Source organism: Bufo gargarizans, chromosome 2 (genome assembly GCF_014858855.1).
Source record: "Bufo gargarizans isolate SCDJY-AF-19 chromosome 2, ASM1485885v1, whole genome shotgun sequence".
NCBI lineage: Eukaryota > Metazoa > Chordata > Amphibia > Anura > Bufonidae > Bufo > Bufo gargarizans.
Genome location: NC_058081.1, coordinates 340,327,602 through 340,349,094, shown reverse-complemented (window position 1 = coordinate 340,349,094; position 21,493 = coordinate 340,327,602). Strand labels below are relative to the sequence as shown.

The window sequence follows — 21,493 nt, the reverse complement described above, 5'->3', positions numbered from 1 at the left end:
AGCGAGAGCTCTTGTCCCCTGGCTGGCCCTGTTTGCGTTCTAAATCTCGCGCCTGCGCCATACCGGTCTTCAGTCGGCGCAGGCGCACTGAGAGCAGGACGCTCGCTCAGCCGCTCCTTCCTCAGTGCGCCTGCGCCGGGTGTAGATGTGACATCATCGGCGCAGGCGCATTGAGGAAGGAGCGGCCGAGCGAGCGTCCTCCTCTAAGTGCACCTGCGCCTACTGAAGACCGGTACGGTGCAGGCGCGAGATTTAGAACGCAGACGGGGCCAGCCAGGGGACGAGAGCGCTCGCTGGCCCTGTCAATCAACAGGAGGAGGGGGCGTTTTTTTGAAAGCAGGATACGGCTGCTACCAGCAAATAACCGCCCTACTTGCTGGTAGAGAGGTCATTTACATATTATAAAAGTGCCGTTTCTAAAGAAACTACTGAACGAAAAAGGGTAAGAGCACTATATAGTGAAAAATCGCAGTATAAGGATTTTAAGTAGTCCAAAAACGAAAAATGACTTTTGGGGGGTGACAGAAGCACTTTAAAGGGAACCTGTGCCCAGTTTTATGGTGTCCTAACTAAGGGCAACATAAATGACTGATTCTTTTAGCAAAATGCTGGGTCACTTTCTTAATTAACCCAGTCAATCTGCCAACATCTTGTACTGAAAAGCTCCAGCTCATAATGATGAGTCCTGAATATTCATGAGCTCCTGACTCTCCCCGCCCACCTGCTGCTGATTGACAGTTATTTTCCATATGAATTAGCAGCAGGTGGGCGGGGGAGTGGCTATAGCTCTGAATTAAATATACGCTGGACTCAATTACATCACGCTGGACTCAAATCATCTTTGTGTGTATATTATGAGGTAACCATCTGTCACACCAGTAAGTGAATACATCTAAGGTACTTTTTAGTAGTTAATGATTGTATATAATTAGTTAGATTATAATCAAATATCCACATGACAGGTTCCCTTTAATGAGAAAAGGGAAGGAGAAATGAATAAAAGAAGTGCAATTAGAAATCCTGATCCATGTACAGGTTTTTGGTGTATTTTTGTGGCACTGGTCCCGATTCATTTGGTCCAGTTCATGGTGATTACTGAGCAGTATAAAAGGACTATACATTTTAAGTGACATATAGCTACTGAGGAAGGAGCAGAGGCACCGAAACGCGTCTAGCGGCCTATATGTCACTATATGGTTGAAGTCGACATTCATACTAAGCTAACAGTAGGTGAAATCTATAACAATGTCCAAGCAAGCGCTTACAGGTAATCGCTCCACCTCCAAGCCACATAACCACCAGTGCTCTGGATATCAACTAATAGGAAGGCAAGCTCATCGCCACACAGACATTCACTACAAGTGCTATAAAGTAACTACTCACCAGTACGATTGCTACATGTTTAACAGTTATTGCTATAAGCGCAACTTCAAGATTTATCAGTATAAACGCTACTGGTTACTTATTGTTACAAGCGCCACTTGCGTAAATTTATTAGTAAAACTGCTATTGGCAAACATTCACCAACACAAGTGCCACTTGTAAAAGACTCACCAACGTTTTTTTGGTCAGTAACCCCCATAGAAAAGTCTGTGGATCGGACAAACTTTGTCAAAAAATTTCCTATGAAAGTTTTTTTATCAAGTTTTTTGATTATGTACTTCATTCATGAACTTTAATCGATAATAGATTATGTACCCTAATCAGGAACTTTGATTGACACTATTATATACAGTATATGAATTGTGGACCAGGTAACCATCAGGATTATTATTTTTTACAATTTTTATAATTATGTGTGAAGCTCTTTAGAAATGGTTTGCATTAGGATGAAATTTCAATGTGGTATGTAAATCATTCATTGCTTTTCTATTTAGCTACAGTATATTTTATACATATATGTATATATATATTTTTAATACATGTAAATAAATTTGGGAAGTTGCTCTATATCTAAGGTGTACTGACATATTTTTCCAGGCAGGTGGTGTTGCCTATCTACATCTAATTGACTAAGATAGAAAATCTTATTATAAAAAAGCACTGACTGAAGAGTTTGAGGCTACCACCAAAAACTTAGTAGGGAAAATAGGGGATCTGTGAAGCATAAGCATGGCAACAGATAAAAAATCTCATTATGAAAAAGCACTGATTGAAAATCACTGATCTATGAAGCACAAAGAGGTATGTATAAATATACAAATTAGAGCTAAACAAGTCAGTTCATCAATTTAGAATTCATACAGAATTTTCCCAAAAAATTGTATTCTAACGAACCCAAATACAGTATCTTGCAATTTATTTCAGGCGAAATCGAGACAAATCTATTTGAAACACATATGCAGTCCAGATTTTTTTCTGAAAGCATTAAAAAAGCTGAGTGTTTCATCACAACCACAGCACAGCCTTCCAATCATTGCTCAGCCCTTTAAACAGGCTTTCTGGGTAAGTTAGGGTGTTGTCATGTCGGACTCTTGGAAAAAAAATTACTGGTAGGACTAATTCCTACTTTCCAGGAGATCCTGCATGACAGCACCACAGGAGCAATACCAAAAAAAAAGCTATTTTATTTTATTTTTTGGGTGGGGGACTCGCAGCGCGAGTATGCAGCAGCTCCCCTCCTGCCCTCCCAGCACTGACGGGGTCACATAGCATTATACTGATTTGAAAAAGGGCATGGTAAAGAAGAGTCATAAAATGAACAATTTTGCTATAAATTGTTTAAAATAAAATAAAAATAGTTAAAAAAATATTTTATACAAAATAGAAACACACAAAAAAGTTCTGTGTGAAGGAAGCCTAAAACATAAACTCATGTACACCATGTACTAATTATTTGAAAGGGGAAGGAAACATGAGACACAATTGTGATACATCTAGCAGAAATTAACTCTGTTTTACACAACAGATAACAGATTAATGCATAATCAAATGATAACATTATTGGTGGTGACTAGGGATGAGCGAATCGACTTTGAAATCAAAGTCGATTCACATAAAACTTTGAATACTGTACGGCTCTGTACAGTATTAGATGAGCTGAAGTTATTACTTTGCGTAGTCTCGCAAGACTTTGGGTAATAACTTCAATAATTAATTTCTACTGTAAAAAAACATTTCCCAAACTCGGGTTCAGTACCAAGGTAGTGGTGACATAAAACACAGACAAGTTCAAACCTTGTAAGCTTCTAGTGGATGCCAAACCACACTCATCCCAGGGGAACGCAGCATAAACATTGCAATTTGGTTACCAGTTAAATCCCAAATTCTAATAAAAGAAGAAAAAAAAAAATAGATAAAGACATACAATATATTAAAGAGTGTGTGCTCAATTAGTAAAATTTGATACACAATAGGGGGAAGTCATGAAATTGTCTGAAACAAAAACTGTCTCTGTTGCCCATACCAACAAATCACATGGCAGCTTTTGTTTCTTATAGTGCTTAATGAAAGCTGTGCTGTAATTGGTTGCTATGGGCAACAAAGACAGTTTTCATAAATTTGCCTCATTGTCTTCTTTCAAAGGGGTTATCTCATGAATGGTAGCTATCTATCACAGTGTGCAGGTTGTGTAATACAGCTGATACCCCGCCGCAATGACTGGTATTGGAGATAATTGCCATCCCGGTTATTTAACCCCTCAGACACCGCGGTCAATAACAACCATGACATCTGAGCGATTAGACAGAGGGTTCTCTCTGTCCTTGGATCGGAGCCCAAATTTTAGGGCTCCGATAGGCCTTATAAAAACTCCCAGGCCTCTCAAGCCAGTTTTTATTTTTTAATGTATTTGTTCATATAATAGGAAATTATACAATTTCCAAATACACAGGTATTTTACATTTTGCTTAAATAGCTTTCTTATATCAGGTTGACCGCTATCTGCACAGTAGAGCTCATTTCTCTACTGCAGCAAGAAAACTATGTTTTTTTTCATGTTATGGCCACTAGGTGGAGCTAAATGCAAAAAGATCAATGGTAAAAGTTCATAAATCCCTATGCACTGAGCTCCCTCTAGTGGTGGCTGTTGGAAAATAGCTTTTTGATAGAGGAGAAGTAGATTTATCAGTGTGTATATATATATATATATATATATATATATATATGGAGAAAACGAGATTTTTGTGAACTCACCTTGTAAAATCTCTTTCTCGCTTTATTCATTGGGGGACACAGGACCATGGGTATAGCTTGCTGCTGCCACTAGGAGGCGACACTAGGCTGAAAGCTGTTTGCTCCTCCCCTGCAGGCTATACCCCCTCCAGCCTGGAGAGAGCATATCAGTTTGTGCTTCAGCAGTAGGAGAAACGTACCGAAACAAAACAAAAAACAGGAAGACCACAGTCCAACCGGCAACTTGGACCACTGGTCTCAGTAGAAACCAACAACAATGGGTGGGTGCTGTGTCCCCCAATGAATAAAGCGAGAAAGAGATTTTACAAGGTGAGTTCACAAAAATCTCGTTTTCTCGCTCATATCATTGGGGGACACAGGACCATGGGACGTCCTAAAGCAGTCCCCAGGGTGGGAAAAACCGCTGACTCCACCTCCACAGTCGAGCCACTACACTGCGGCCTGTAAGATCCTACGGCCAAGAGCAGCATCCGCCGATGCGAACGAATGCACTTTGTAAAACTTGGTGAAGGTGTGCAACGAAGACCAAGTTGCCGCCTTACACAGTTGAGACGCCGAAGCGTGGTGAAAGTGTGCCCAAGAAGCCCCGACCGCCCTGGTAGAGTGAGCCGTGATACCAGGCGGAGGAACCCTGCCTTTGGAGCGGTAGGCCTCGTGAATGGCCAATCTAATCCACCGAGCAATCGCCACCTTGGATGCCGCCAAACCCTTCCGAGGACCCTCCGGAACTAGGAACAGAGAGTCCGCTCGCCTAAAGGAGGCTACTGCGGCCAGGTAGATCCGTAAGGCCCGCACCACATCCAAACGATGAAGCGCCACTTCCCTAGGATGGGAAGGTTTAGGGCAAAGCGAAGGGAGGACAATGTCCTCATTGACATGGAACGCCGACACCACCTTCGGCAGAAACGACGGCACCGTCCGGAGCACCACCTTATCCTGATGGAACACCAAGAAGGGCTCCTTGCACGACAGTGCCGCCAGTTCCGACACCCGACGTATGGACGTAATGGCAACTAGGAATGCGACCTTCCATGACAACATGCGGAGGGAGACTTCTCGCAGGGGTTCAAATGGCTCGGACTGAAGTGCCACCAGCACCAAATTCAGGTCCCAGGAATGCAACGGTGGCCGATACGGAACCGCGGTGTGCGCAACACCCTGCATGAAGGTCTTGACGGGCCCCAGCACCGCCAGCGTACGCTGGAAAAATACGGAAAGGGCCGAAACCTGCCCTTTCAACGAACTTAGGGCCAGACCCAGCTCCAAACCCGCCTGAAGAAAGGCCAACACCGTAGGGAGGGAAAACCTCCTAGAGGGGAGGTCCCTGTCCTCACAGAACTTCAGGAACGACTTCCACGTACAATAGTAGATTCTCGCGGAGGAGGGCTTCCGAGCCCTAATCATCGTGCGAACGACCGCCTCCGAGAAACCCCTTTTCTTCAGCAGGAAGGTTTCAATAGCCACGCCGTCAAACGCAGCGTATGTAAACCCTGGTGGAAGACTGGGCCCTGTGAGAGCAGGTCGGGCCTGAGTGGAAGAGGCCACGGCGCGTCCCCCAGGAGCAGGACGAGCTCCGAGTACCATGCTCGGCGCGGCCAATCCGGGGCGATCAGGAGCGTTTGAACACCCTCCATTCTGACTCTGCGAAGAATCCGCGGTAGGAGCGGCAGCGGCGGGAACACATACAGAAAACTGAAGTCGTCCCACGGTGCCACGAGTGCGTCTACGCCGTAGGCCATCGGGTCCCTTGCGCGAGACAGGAAGCACGGGAGTTTGTGGTTCAACCGAGATGCCATTCGATCCACTTCCGGGCGACCCCACCGGAGACAAAGGTCCTCGAACACCTCCGGGTGGAGAGCCCACTCCCCCGAGTCCACCGTCGTTCGGCTGAGGAAATCCGCCGTCCAATTGTCCACGCCCGGGATGAAAATCGCCGAGATCACTGGGACATGGGCCTCCGCCCACTGCAGAATCCTCGCGGCCTCGTCCATCACCGTTCCGCTGCGCGTCCCCCCCTGGTGATTGATGTAGGCAACCGCTGTCGTGTTGTCCGACTGTATCCTTACCGGACGGCCCCGCAACTCGGTGGTCCAATGGCAAAGGGAGAGGTAGATGGCCCGGAGCTCCAGGATATTGATGGGTAGTTTGGACTCCGACAGAGACCAGACTCCTTGGGCTGTCCGAGTACCGAAAACCCCTCCCCAACCGCGGAGGCTGGCATCGGTCGTAATCACCGTCCATGACACCGGCAGGAACGACTTCCCCGACGACAGGTGGTCCGGAACCATCCACCAGACGAGAGCCTCGCGAACGGGCTGAGACAGCGAGATCCTGCGGTCCAGTGAATCCCGGTACTTGTCCCAGGAGGACAGAATGAGCCGCTGAAACTCCCTGGTGTGGAACTGGGCGAACGGTACCGCCTCGAATGAGGCCACCATCAGCTTCAGAACTCGCATGCAATCGCGAATCGACACCTTGCGACGCCGGGTGAGCAGATCCACTGCATTCTGAATGCCCGAACTCTTGTCCAGAGGGAGACGCACCACGGCAGCCTCGGAATCCAGAGTCATACCCAGGAACCTGATCCGAGTGGTCGGAGACAGGCAAGACTTCCCCCGGTTGAGAATCCACCCGAAGCGAGCGAGCGTGCTCATCGTAATCCGAAGACTGTCTTCGCATTGTGACGCTGAAGGGGCCTTGACTAAGATGTCGTCCAGGTATGGGAGAAGGGTAATGCCCCTGGACCGCAGAATCCCCAGAAGGGGTGCCAGAACCTTCGTGAACACACGCGGGGCCGTCGCCAGACCGAATGGCAGAGCGACGAACTGGAAGTGATCCGACTGGATGGCGAATCGGAGGAAACGTTGGTGCATGGTAGTGATAGGTATGTGGAGATACGCATCTTGCACGTCCAAAGACGCCATGTGCTCCCCCTGCACCAACGATGCCACAACAGAACGAAGAGATTCCATTCTGAACCTCTGAACCCGTAGATAACGGTTCAGAAGTTTGAGGTCCAGCACCGGTCTCACATCGCCCTCTTTCTTGGGGACCACAAACAGGTTGGAATAAAAACCTGTGAAACGCTCCTCCGGAGGTACCGGAGAAATCACCCCCCGCAGAAGTAGGGACTGGACGGCGTTCAAGAAAGCCGCGGCCCGGACGGGATCCCTGGGAGGCTGGGAAAGGAAAAAACGGTTGGGGGGAAGGGATCTGAATTCTATTTTGTAGCCTGAAGAAACTACCTCGAGCGCCCATGCGTCCGGAATGTGGGCGTGCCAAATGTCCTGGAACAGGAGAAGACGCCCCCCCACCTGCGAGGGTGGGGACAAACCTTCATGCGGAAGGCTGCTTACTTGGCGCTGTGCGAGGTTGCTGGGCCCGTGGACGCCAGGCCTGCTGGGGCTTAAAAGACGGACCTTTCCGCCGATCCTGGTTGGATGGCCCCGCCGCGGAGGTGGGAACTGAACGGGTGCCCGAGAAACGGCGAAAGGACTGGAAGCGTGAAGACGCGGACCTGGACTGCAAGGGCCGCTTCGCTTTGGGTTGGGGCAGATGGGTGCTTTTCCCACCCGTAGCTTCTGAGATTATCACATCCAGTTTCGGCCCAAAAAGCCGAGCCCCAGAAAACGGAAGCTTTAACAGAGAACGTTTAGAGGAAGAATCAGCCTTCCAGGCCTTGAGCCCTAACTCCCGGCGAACCGAAGTGGTGATCCAGCGTCCAGTGCCGCTTCGCAGAGATATTTCCCCGCATGGGAGATCTGGAGCGCAGCCAACTCGAGTTCAGCGGGCGGGAGGTTGGATAAAACCTCCTGGCTCAAACGGAGGGACCACTCCGAAACCGCCTTGGCAACCCAGGCGGATGCGAAAATCGGACGCAGCGCCGAACCGCTCGCCGTAAAGATGGACTTGGAGAGCGACTCTACGCGACGGTCCACCGGATCCTGGAGGGAAGAACCATCCGCAACCGGAATGGTCGTAGATTACGCCAAGCGAGCCACCGGCGGGTCCACCTTCAGTGGGGAGGACCATTGGTCCACGGCCTCGCGTGGAAAGGGGTAGAGAAGGTCTAGGCGTTTCGGGATAACAAAACGCAAACCCGGTTGGTCCCAAGCCTTGTTAACCACAATAGAAAAATCTTCGTGCAACGGGAATGCCTTAGGAGTCTGTTTCGCACGCAGAGACGACACCCCTTGTTGACTAGTAGAGGGAAGATCCTCCTGAACCCGGAAGGTGTCCCTTATCGCCGAAATCAGGCTATCCACCATGGAAGCAATCTGAGAAGAGTGCTCCAGATCCATATCCGCATCCGAATCCCCAAGCTCACCCTCTGACAGTGCGTCGCCTAACAGGGAGGACGCCTGTGACTGGGATCCAGGAGCAGGGGGGGATGCTGAGGCGTCAGAGGAGGAACGGTTACCTGCTCTGGGGCGCTTACTAGGAGGTCTGCCTCTGGTTTGTGTGCAATGCGGTTGCGCGGATTGCACCGGTGGCGATTTCTCCACCAAACGACCCAGCAGAGAAAGGGTGGAATTGGAGATCTTAGAGAGGTCCTCCACTGCCCGAGACAGGGACCTTGCCCAGTCTGGTTCCCCCTGAACAGGGCGATCTAAGGCTTCTATGGGCTGCAGTGTTCTAGGGGGATTGCTCTGCGCAGGCTTCTGACAAGCCGAGCACAGTGAAAGTGACTGGCCCCGAGGGAATTTAGCTGAACACACTGAACAGGCATAGTGAGTGGTCTTACAGGTTGCCTGAGGGGGGTCAGTGGCCGGGTCAGACATGGTTAGATATCCTGCTGGACGGGGTATCTATCTCCTACCAGAGTGGAGCGAGAGCCAAGGTCCTGTGTCCACCACGCTGCGCCGGGAGGAAGAGGAAGTTTCAGCAGGGCGGGAGAATAAGCCACGCCCACTGACAGCCCGGGAGCGGCAGGCTAATTGAAGTAGGACACAAGCGCCGCCCACCCCTGTGCACGTGACCGCAGCCGCGGTCAGCGTGCCTAATGTCCCCGATAATATGGCTGCCCGCAGAAGAGAGGAAGATCCCGACACCGCCGTGCGGCAACGATGGTCCTGGCGCGCCGCGAATGGCGCATCTGCCCTGCGCAACACGAGTACCGGCTGCGATCGCACTGAACCTATTGCTGTGTGCGATGCAGCGGCGAAAGAACGGAGGGAGACGGAGCGGACGGCGGGTAGACCCGAGGCTGAAATGTGCCGGCCGAACGCACACCGGGGGGGGGGGGGGGGGGGGGGGGGGGGGGTTGTGCTGTGGGCTGTCCGGCACGCTGTTACACCGAGAGTGGGGGCCTGGGAGGCGAGTCACTTACCTATCTTCATCTGTACACTTCACCCTCAGATGCAACACCAGCAGGACCACCCTACGACAGCTGGCACCAGGCAACAGGGGTCCGGGCAGAAGAGGGCTGAAGAGAGGGTGGTCCTGTAGCTGGGGGGAAGCAGGAGAGCGAGGCTGCCCTGGTCCGCTTTTTCTTCTTGGGGTGGCAAGGCGGTGAACAAGGTACACCAGGAGGTCTGCCTCCTACGACACTAAGCTAAAAACTGATATGCTCTCTCCAGGCTGGAGGGGGTATAGCCTGCAGGGGAGGAGCAAACAGCTTTCAGCCTAGTGTCGCCTCCTAGTGGCAGCAGCAAGCTATACCCATGGTCCTGTGTCCCCCAATGATATGAGCGAGAAATATGGTTTTCAGCACCTGTTCCACTTTTTCCCTCATATAATTTTTTTTTATTAAAATATCTTCCACTTAAAAAATAAATAAAAATTAGTCAAGAGAACTGGGGCATTGCTGCTTGCGTTCTGTGTTGGCTGGCAGTGATAGATACAGATTGAGAAATTGGGTGGTGCCCTGTAAGGTCTGTGTATTCCCCTGCTCCTAAGGATGCATTTTATAGCACTAAAATGGGTTATATTGTTTTTTTTCTTTAGAGGCTATTATAATATAAATATGCAAATATAATAAAGGTCTGTTCACAAAATTTTAACTACGTGTATATTAGAAAATGGTATAACTGCCTATTCTCTAAACAAATAAATGAAATAATTAAAATCGAATGCCTCTTTACCTGTCACAATCTCAGGTCCCCTTTGCTCAGGGGGTATGGATTAGTTAGCTGACTAGAGGTGACACTTTGAGCCTAGAATATTGAACCATTTCACAATATTCTAATTTTAAGCTGCATTAATGCAATTCTTTTTAAGTTGTATTACTGAAATAAATGGACTTTTGCACGATATTCCAATTTTTCCGAGTTTCACATGTAATTAGTAAAAAGGCCCTATCTGACCCCTCCTTTCTGTGTAAAAGATCACTGAATATTACGGACATGGTAGGAGCAGGAGGAACGGCCCTGTGCTGTGGAGAAGATAGAGAAAGATGTAAGTATAACATCATTTGCTCTTTTTATGCAATTAATTGCATGGCTTGAGTGGGATTTTTAAAGATCGTGGAAACCCCTTTAATAAAAAAATTTGTTTATTTATATTTTGCGGAGACCATTTTTTCACTTGATTTTCACTATATTTCTTGCCCCGCTACAGGACTTGAAGCAGCATCATTTGATTGCTTACATAACTGTCTGTAATACACAAGTGTTCTAGGGAACGGCCTAATAGGAATCCGAATAGCAGGTCTGGGGGCTTTTGTTAGGCCCCTGGCTGCCTTGGTAATGTAAGAAATTGACAGCTCATGCACTTGGCACTGAATATGGGTTTTAGCATTCAGAGGTTAATGGGTAGAAAGATATATCCTTTATTTCCCTAGCATAAACGAAAGGATGCATGTGCCGGCTATAAAGTCTGTGCATGACAAGAGGAATGATATATTTGGAGTTAAGAAGAATAAGAGCAGGCTGACCTTTTAAAAACGCTCTTGGTGTTCTTTTACAATGTACTTGGTTTTTAATATATTTGGCAATGCTTTCTGGTTTGTATCCAATGTCATAATGCTTTCTCAACATTTAATTCACCATCATTACACAGAATCCATGCGGAGCAACTGCTGACAATGTGGTAATTTCAGTGAAGAAAAAAGACTTTATTAAGCCCATAAGAGGCTTTAATTTTTAACCATACAGATCGGGTTTGGTACAGTAAACCTAGAAACATGGCTCCTGGAACGGATTCTTTAACATCTCCAAATGCAGAGCAGCATATAGAATGGTTCTATATCATGGACTCCCAGGCTTCAGACCCTAGAATCACACCTGGCTTTAAAGAGGAGCGGTCACCTCTCCTGACATGTCTGTCTTAGCAACTTCTTGCATTTCCCGTGCAATAACAATTCCGTAGCATCTATTATTATGAGTATGTTGTGCCATTACTCTGTTACTCCTACAAGATTAAAATGAAATGCCAGCATTCTGTAATAGGTCTACCTGGGTGTTACCAGTTGAGGGTGTGTCCCTGCACAGTCTGACAATATCCAGTCAGTGATACCAGTGTCACCCCTAATTGGAAATACTCATCTTTACCTTTATTGCAAAACGCCAGTAATTCATTCCTAATGTTTAGCAGGAATAAAAAAAGAATGGTGCAACAAAGAAACATAAGAAAAGATGCTCTACAACTGCTATTTAAAGGGGTTGTCCGGGTTCAGAGCTGAACCCAGACATACCCATAATTTCACCAAGGCAGCCCCCCTGACTGTAGCATTTTTTTTACAATCACACGCCTGACAGCGTGTTCGGTGACATCACCGGCTCCGATAGGCGTGCTTTAGCGCTGCTCTAGCCGTTTAGGCAGCGCTAAAGCCCGCCCATCATTGCCGGTGACGTCACTGGGCTTTCTGGCAGCCCCATGGAGAGCCCGGTACGCCACCGGCTCTCAAAAAAATGCCTTTCGCCATCAAAATCGGCCTTCCAGAAACCATGTCGGTCCTTTCGTTTGTGCCCTGCCTTTTAGTGATACAGCAGTTTACGACCACAAATGTGGCGTTTCTGTAAACTGCAGTATCAGGGTAATAAATATTAAGTTTTGTTTGGTTGTTAACACTTGCTTTGTTACCGGAAAAAACTGATTGAAATGGAAAAGTGCTAAAAATAGCTGTTTTGGCACAGTTTTTTTTTTTTTTTGGACCGTGTTAATCTGGGGGGGTTAGGTCATGGGGTATTTTTATAGAGGAGATTATTACCGACGCGGAGATACCTAACTTGTATACTTTTTTTAAATTATTTTAGTTTTTACAATTTCTCTCAAGTCTGAGAACCATAGTTTTTTTTATCCGATGTCAGTGGCTAAATTGGGATATAAATGTAGTACTCCATGGAAGTGTGGTACTCCCTGAAGCAACCAATAATGCAGAAGCCTGGATGATCGGGGCACGTAGTGGTGTCCTTCCGTATCCCACTCCTGTGACACACTCTGCACCTTTTTTGGGTTAATCCCTTCTTTCCAGGATGGGGGACCACACCTGGAAAGTGTTGGCCAGGGACGATCCGGGCGCCTACAGTTCCCGAGGTACTCTGGCCTGCTTTTTCCCGGTCCGAAAAGATCAGGGCCTTGAGGACTGCCTCATAGAACTGCAGGAATTTCCCTGTGTTGCCAGCGCTCTGGGACAGCACAAAAGAGTTGTACATGGCAACCTGCACCAAGTAGACCGCAACTTTTTTGTACCATGCCCAGGTTTTGCGCATGGCATTATATGGCTTGGGGACTTGATCAGAGAGATCAACTCCTCCCATATACCGATTGTAGTCGACGATACAATCGGGCTTGAGGACCGTTGCCGCGGTACCTCGCACAGGGACAGGGGTGATGCTGTTACCATGAATTGTGGACAGTACAAGGACATCCATCTTGTCCTTATATCTGACCAGCAACAGTTTTCCACTGGTAAGGGCACAGGTCTCACCCCTGGGGATAGGCACCTGGAGGGGGTGGGCAGGGAGGCCGCGTACGTGGATCTGGCGGCGAGGGACTGGAACAAGGGGATACTAGTATAAAAGTTATCCACGTAAAGGTGGTAACCCTTATCTAGAAGTGGGTGCATAAAGTCCCACACAAGTTTCCCGCTAACACCCAGAGTAGGGGGACATTCTGGGGGTTGAATACGGGAATCTCGCCCCTCGTACACACAAAACTTGTAAGTGTACCCTGAGGTACTCTCACAGTTTGTACAGCTTCACGCCATACCTCGCCCGCTTTGAGGGAACATACTGGCGGAAAATGAGTCTCCCCTTGAACGCAATGAGAGACTCATCAACCGCGACCTCCCTTCCAGGTACATAGGCCTGTACAAATTTGGCCCCAAAGTGATCGATGACCGGCCGTATCTTATACAGACGGTCATAGGCAGGGTCACCTGGGGGGGGCGGCACATCCTGCATTATCTGAATAATGCAGGCATTTCCGGATGGCCTCAAACCGGGAGTGTGTCATGGCGGTACTGTAAAGTGGGGACTGGTAGAGGACGTCCCCACTCCAGTAATGCCTAACACTAGGTTGCTTGACTAGGCCCATATGAAGCACGAGGCCCCAAAATGTCCTCGATATGAAAACAAATAAAGTTCCAGGACTCACGATTTCTTAGTAGCTAAAAATCTTCGTCTTTATTCAGGCAGTAGAAAAGAGTGTACAGGACATCCACCCACTAGTGCAGCAACATTGACGCGTTTCGAACAGAGTTCTTAGTCTTCTTTCACATCACCGTTCAGCCTTTCCGTTATCTCCTGCTCCATTTAGGAGCAGGAGAACGGAAAGGATGGAAAAGGCACATAACTGATGCCAAACTGAGTCAAACGGAGCCCTTAGGACCCCATAGACTATAATGGGGTCCGGTATGTTTCCGCTCAGTAGATGATTTTTAAGCGGAGACAAAAGTCCTGCATGCACAACTTTTGTCTCCGCTTAAAAATCATCTTCTGGGCGGAAACATAACTGACCCCATTATAGTCTATGGGGTCCTAAGGGCTCCGTTTGGCGTCAGTTATGTGCCTTTTCTGTCCTGAACGGTGATGTGAAAGAAGCCTTAACTGTGAACAGTGTCTAATCTCATGATTAGTCTGGGTCTCCAGACCAATACTGGTCTGGGAGCACCTGGTTCCACCCACACCTGGAGGGAGGAGGAGTGGAAAGGGAAAAAAAAAAAAGAAAAAAAAAGGGGGGTTGACCTCCCTGCTCCCTAGATGAGGCCCTGTTCACATTGTTCTACAATGCGGATGCACTTAGCATCCATATGAAGTCACTGGTCTTATAATATAACATGAATAATTTCCATAAACAAAGCAGTGAACATACATATAAAATATAATATGCTCAAATACACAATATACATACAAATATTGATATAAATTGTCATGTATAAATATTTTTAATCGCATATGTTAATTTCGACATAGAAATAATAATAAATCCTATATCTCCATTGCCATTCGAAAGGAAAAAGGGAGGAGATGAAAAGAAAAATCGAACCAGTAAAAATGCATGAGTTCATTTTTAATATTGAGACCATTCGGATATCTGGTATCCAACTTGAAAATCCAAAAGGCCTCTCTCAGCCTCACCAACCGCTTTAAATCTCCTCCCCTTTTCGGTAGTCTCACTTGTTCGATTGCAAAAGCCTTGAAACTTCGCACTTGCTGTTCATGTTTGTAAATAAAGTGCTTAGCCGCATTGGATGTGTTCAAACTATCCGGATTATTTATGTAGTTGAGATGCTCCAAAATTCGAACTTTTAATTTTCTAGTGGTGCATCCCACATACATCATATCACAGGCTACACATTTGATGATATATATTACCCCTGTTGAGTTGAAATTAATATATGATTTTATCGGGTATATGTGGGAGTTATTCACATCATGAAAGGTTTTTGTATTCACCACATATGTACAAGTGCGGCAGCGTGAGCTTCCGCACCTGGTAAAACCTTTATAAATGAGCCAAGAATCCTCTTTTTGTTTAACCCGTTGCATGTACATCGAGGGGGATATGTCATTCCCTATAGTTCTAGGTCTTCTAGAGCCAATTCTACAACTTTGTCCCAAAATGTCCTCATCTCGGCTGCACTGACCGGCGTCCAGCCACCGGGCCTGGCCAAAAAGGAGCCCAGGTGTTGAGCAACGAACTGTTGGGCGTACAGGTTCCTGGGGGGGTCGAGGGTCACACAGCTGCAATAGAACTTTTTTTCACAGTAACTTTCCCTTTATTATCCCTGCCTAGCCCAACCTTTGCCTAGACTTTCTCTAATTACCTGCTAATCAGATGGGGAGTGCTGGGGCACAGATCGGGTCCTGGGGGGGCAAGGATGGGTGCTGGGGCACAGACGGGGTGATGCTGGCTCAGATCCCACCGACGTGCAGGCAGTGCTTATCTCTCCTCGGGCTCCGGACACAAAAGGAGGAGGAGAGGAGCGCTGGCAACATTTGAATCTCCCGCCGGCCCGCCCACCTACCAATCAGAGGCGATCCTGAGAGGTGATGTCATAATTCCAGTGGGTGGAGATATAAGATTATAATGGGTCAAAAAGACAACGAGGTACTAATTCCAGCAGAAATATTAACCCTAGGGTTAATATTTCTGCTGGAATTAGTACCTGAGAGGTGATGTCACCGTCACCTCTAAGGATCGCGATTGGTGGGGTAAAATCACACCACCGATCACCATCCTGTTCTGGGTTATTGGGTCCTCAGAGACCCGAAAAACCCGGAAACGCAGAAAACCGCAGGTCTGAATTGACCTGCGGTTTTCTGCGATCGCCGACATGAAGGGGGGGGTTGTCACAGGACCCCCCGGCGCATCTAGCCAAGGTGCCTGCTCAATGATCGGAACTATACATGACGTACCGGTATGTCATGTGTCCTTAAGTACCAGGACAACATGCCGTACCGGTACGTCATGTGTCCTTAAGAGGTTAACTGCAGACTGTCAGCTTTAATTTGAGGGTATTTACATCCAAATCAGGTGAACGGTGTAGGAATTACAACAGTTTGCATATGTGCCTCCCACTTGTTAAGGGACCAAAAGTAATGGGACATAATAATAATCATAAATCAAACTTTCACTTTTTAATACTTGGTTCCAAATCTTTTGCAGTCAATTACAGCCTAAAGTCTGGAACGCATAGACATCACCAGACGCTGGTTTTCATCCCTGGTGATGCTCTGCCAGGCCTCTACTGCAACTGTCTTCAGTTCCTGCTTGTTCTTGGGGCATTTTCCCTTCAGGTTTGTCTTCAGCAAGTGAAATGCATGCTCAATCGGATTCAGGTCAGGAGATTGACTTGGCCATTACACAACATTCCACTTATTTCCCTTTAAAAAACTCTTCAGATGCTTTTGCAGTATGCTTTGGGTCATGAATATGGCATTTGGCTGAATATGAGCAGATAATATTGCCCGAAACAATTCAGAATTCATCCTGCTGCTTTTGTCAGCAGTCACATCATCAATAAATACAAGAGAACCAGTTCCATTGGCAGCCATACACGCCCACGCCATGACACTACCACCACCATGCTTCACTAATGAGGTGGTATGCTTAGGATCATGAGCAGTTCCTTTCCTTCTCCATGCTCTTCTCTTCCCATCACTCTGGTACAAGTTGATCTTGGTCTCATCTGTCCATAGAATGTTGTTCCAGAACTGTGAAGGCTTTTTAGATGTCGTTTGGCAAACTCTAATCTGGCCTTCCTGTTTTTGAGGCTCACCAATGGTTTACATCTTGTGGTGAACCTTCTGTATTCACTCTGGTGAAGTCTTCTCTTGATTGTTGACTTTGGCACACATACACCTACCTCCTGGAGAGTGTTCTTGATCTGGCCAACTGTTGTGAAGGGTGTTTTCTTCACCAGGGAAAGAATTCTTCGGTCATCCACCACAGTTGTTTTCCGTGGTCTTCCGGGTCTTTTGGTGTTGCTGAGCTCACTGGTGAGTTCCTTCTTTTTAAGAATGTTCCAAACAGGTGTTTGGCCACGCCTAATGTTTTTGCTATCTCTCTGATGGGTTTGTTTTGTTTTTTCAGCCTAATGATGGCTTGCTTCACTGATAGTGACAGCTCTTTGGATCTCATCTTGAGAGTTGACAGCAACAGATTCCAAATGCAAATAGCACACATGAAATAAACTCTGGACCTTTTATCTGCCCATTGTAATTGGGATAATGAGGGAATAACACACACCTGGCCATGGAACAGCTGAGAAGCCAATTGTCCCATTACTTTTGGTCCCTTAACAAGTGTGAGGCACATATGCAAACTGTTGTAATTCCTACACCGTTCACCTGATTTGGATGTAAATACCCTCAAATTAAAGCTGACAGTCTGCAGTTAAAGGGAACCTGTCACCTGGATTTGGGGTATAGAGCTAAGAACATGGTAAGAACATTGTGTCAAATCGGTTTTTTGACACAATAAAAGCACACAGAGCTATGGGGACTGCGTATTAAGGATGTGCTAGCGGCCATCTAGCAACCCATGTCCTTAGTTCTATACCCCAAATCCCGGTGACAGGTTCCCTTTAAAGCACATCTTGTTCGTTTAATTTCAAATCCATTGTGGTGGTGTATAGAGCCAAAATTTTTAGAATTGTGTCGATGTCCCAATATTTATGGACCTGACTGTATTTGTCATCCAAGAGAATCTGATTACATGGAGTGCGGGATTAGTATTAAAAGGGTTGTCCAGGCTTAAGATAATATAGCGAGCCGCACAAATTAGTAACACTAGCTCGACTGACAGCTACTGTATCCTCCCAGAAAGCGAATCCACCCCTGTGCCACGGAGACCATAGCCACAACTCAGTCTGTGCTATCAACGGTAAAGTGAAAACATTAAAAAATGAATGAACATTTTTGAAAGCTAGAGCACAATACTGCTCTATGTGTCAAGGGTCAGTATTTTACTACGATTTATATGTACAGGCGGTACTTGTAAAATTACGACGCATTTCCTACCTGCATGTGTGATCATCACTGACACTTGCAATCTCATTTCCTTCGTAAGACGAGAACACCACATCATTGATGTAGCTAGCATGACCCTGCAGGACCTGCCAAACAGAAATTGGACCGTGCATGTAAATCATTTCGCAAGATGGTATGGCAGTCAGTTACTATTACATGCTGCAAGGTGGTAACAATAAATCTGGAAGCAAGAGATGGATGTGAAAAATAAAGCATGCTAACAATGTACTTTGCACAAGCTGTATAAACTTATTGCAGGAAATGGAGCATGGGCTTACATGACTGTAAATTTCTAAGAATTCTAACCCACCAGTAATTTGTACTGACATCCATCCAGCTCTTGGGTTTACCACGAAATCTATTTACATATTTTTTCATGTAGACTGATAACCTCTGTAAAGCGTTATTTTTTCATAATGAAAACGTATAACCTATTCAAATATAGGCGATGATTCTGATTTGTGGCGGCCCTGGAATAATCGTGTCACAGGATTCCCTATTCTTGTGATCGGTTTCCAGCAGTCAGACTGTAGATAGGTGATAAGTTACAATTATGGGAAAATTCCTTTAAAGGGGTTTTCCGAGATTTATACATATTTTATATATATTATCTGATTGGTGGGGTCTGTCAGCTGTTTGTGAAGGCAGCGGTGCTAGCAGTAGCGCCATGACTTTTCTCTTTGCTCTTCATAGGCCGAGTGACAACATGCTCATGTGTCACTTGTTCTAGGCGTAGCTCAGCCCCATTCATGTGACAGTCGCTATACAATGTATGGCGCTGTGCTTGGTAAACTCACAGCAGCGCCACTGCCTTCTCAAAAAGGCTGATCAATGGGGGTCCCACGTGTCAGACCATCCACCGATTAGATACTGATGACTGCAGGGAGTGCACTGATGAGTGCGAGAAGAGCACGCCGTCCTGAACAGAGGAGGTAAGTCGTTTTATTAATTTTACTGTCTGATCTGAGGTCTAATAAAGATTGAGGGTCTGATCTGAGGTCTGAGAAAGATTGTGGGTCTGATCAGGTCGAAAAAGACTGGGAGTCTGAGACGATTGAGAGTCTGATCTGAGGTCTGATGAAGACTGGGGGTGTGATCTGATGAGGCTGATCTGAGTTTTGATGAGCAATAGGATTCAGATAAAAGGTTTGATGAGGAATAGGGATCTGATGTCTGATGAGCAATGGGGATCTGATGAGGAATGAGGGTCTGATCTGAGCATTCTGAAAGACTAAGGCTGGGTTCACACGAGCGTGACGGATTAGGTCCGGATGCGTTCAGTTAAACTCGCACCATTTTGCAAGCAAGTTCAGTCAGTTTTGTCTGTAATTGCGTTTAGTTGTTCCGTTTTTTTCCGCGCAGGTGCAATGTGCTTTGATGCGTTTTTCACGCTCGTGATAAAAAACTGAAGGTTTACAAACAACATCTCTTAGCAATCATCAGTGAAAAACGCATCGCACCCGCACTTGCTTGCGGATGCAATGCGTTTTTCACACAGCCCATTCACTTCTATGGGGTCTCTCCTGCGTTACAAACGCAGAATATAGAGCATGCTGCGATTTTAAAGCATTGCAGAAGTGATGCGTGAAAAAAAACGCTCATGTGCACAGCCCCATTGAAATGAATGGTGCCGGATTCAGTGCGGGTGCAATACGTTCACAGGCGAGATTTCCGCATTGCACCCGCGCGGAAATCTCGCCTGTGTGAACTCAGCCTAAGCCGGCAAACAACACAAACAATGGCATTTCGAGAAACAGCTGCCACAGTCCTCCAACCTTCTTTGGGGGACAGATAGTGGCTGCTTTTCAACATTCATCTAGCTGCAGAAGCAGGATGGACTGCTGCCCATGTGCCAGACTTGGGACCCAAACGGCTCTGCTATTCAGGATACAGTGATCTTACTATATGACATACACTGACTTGTCCTTGCAGCCTGTGTTCACTGGGATCTTTTTACAGCGTCACAGTTACAAATTCTCTAGTGAACCTTAAAAGGAATATGTCCTCAGAAATGTACTTATTGTTTATGTTAAATAGATTTGTATTTAGCATTTAGGTATTCCATGTCACAATCTATATTTTAAAAGGGGATTTCAAATCTCCAATGCAATTGTAGTTATGACCCTGAATATGCTCTGCCTAAAGAAAGGCACTTACCTATTCACCAGTGCTCTGCTCTAGCCCCGACAGTCCCAGCTCTGCTGCTTCCAGTCCCCTGTGGATTGAAAGTGTAACGCCCAGTCTGTTGTCAGGTGCACTGCTGCAGCCATTCACTGGCCTTCGTGGTGACATGTCACCAAGTGGCACATGTCCCGAGGGCAATGAATGGCTGCAGAGGTGCATGTGACGTCACTGGGACCAGAAGCAATAGGGATAGGACCCTCAGCACTGGAAGAAAGCGCCGGTGAATATCGAAGTGCATTTTTTCTTTAGGTAGCGCAGATTTGTGGCCACAACTGCAAGTGCAGCGAAGGTTAGACAACAATAAATACAATTCTACAGTTTTTACACTGGTGACTAAGCCTAATAAAATATTGAGACTATTCAGTGGTCATCTCAATATGACAGACAGGATTGCAATATTATACACTGCTGTAAAGATAACACAGGATCCACCATTCACAAGGTGATTGTCAGAGCTCATCTATTCCTTCCTTGTACAATGACCTCTGCACAGGTCACAGAGCATACCCAGAACACTCTCCCATAGAAGTCAATGAGGTTCCCTCTTGTTAGTCAGTAAATATAAGATGAAAAGAGATTGAGATGCCTCAGTGGTTGATACCTTTTAATGGCTAACTGAAAAGATGATGACAAAATTGCAAGCTTTCGAGGCTACTTGGGCCTCTTCATCAGAAATGGTCTTAGGCTACGTCTACACGATGACATTTGTAGCGCGACATTTTGTTGCAATATTGTTGCGCGACAATTTTTATAATGGCAGTCTATGGTGTCACACTGCAACATGCAACATGCTGCGACACAACAGTCGCAGAAAATCCATTCGAGATGGATTTTTTTGCGACTGTTGTGTCGCAGCAAATTGCAGTGCGACACCATAGACCATTTGTCACGCGACATTAGTGCAACAAAATGTTGCGCTACAACTGTTGCAGTGTAGTTGTGCCCTATTTGTCGCGCGTTTTTCAGTTAGCCATTAAAAGGTATCAACCACTGAGAAATCTCAATCTCTTTTCATCTTAAATGCTGTTACGAACAGTTCAGGCAAGATGGCTATCCCATATTCATGTTTGGAAAATAGAATAAAAAATATACAATCAGAAAACAGAATAGAAATAAAGAATGTGTCACTAACTAGTTTTAACTGGCAGAAAAAAAAACAAGTGAAACATTTCCTAAAAATTGTAATCCTATCAGATTAATTTGACTGATAACAACAATACTTTAAGGGTCAGAGTTTTCCCCAAAAACTTTTGATATGT

At 46.4% G+C, this 21,493-nt stretch overlaps 1 protein-coding gene across 1 annotated transcript in view; it reads right to left on the bottom strand.

Annotated features, from left to right (window-relative positions):
* Positions 1-21,493, bottom strand: part of NUP37 (nucleoporin 37) — a 53,124-nt gene that overhangs the window by 5,376 nt on the left and 26,255 nt on the right. Inside the window, exons 5-6 of the mRNA XM_044280603.1 lie at positions 18,042-18,136; positions 3,178-3,268 (exon numbers count right to left, since the gene is read on the bottom strand). Coding sequence (XP_044136538.1) covers positions 3,178-3,268; positions 18,042-18,136 — 186 coding nt within the window. The remainder of the gene's footprint in view (positions 1-3,177; positions 3,269-18,041; positions 18,137-21,493) is intronic.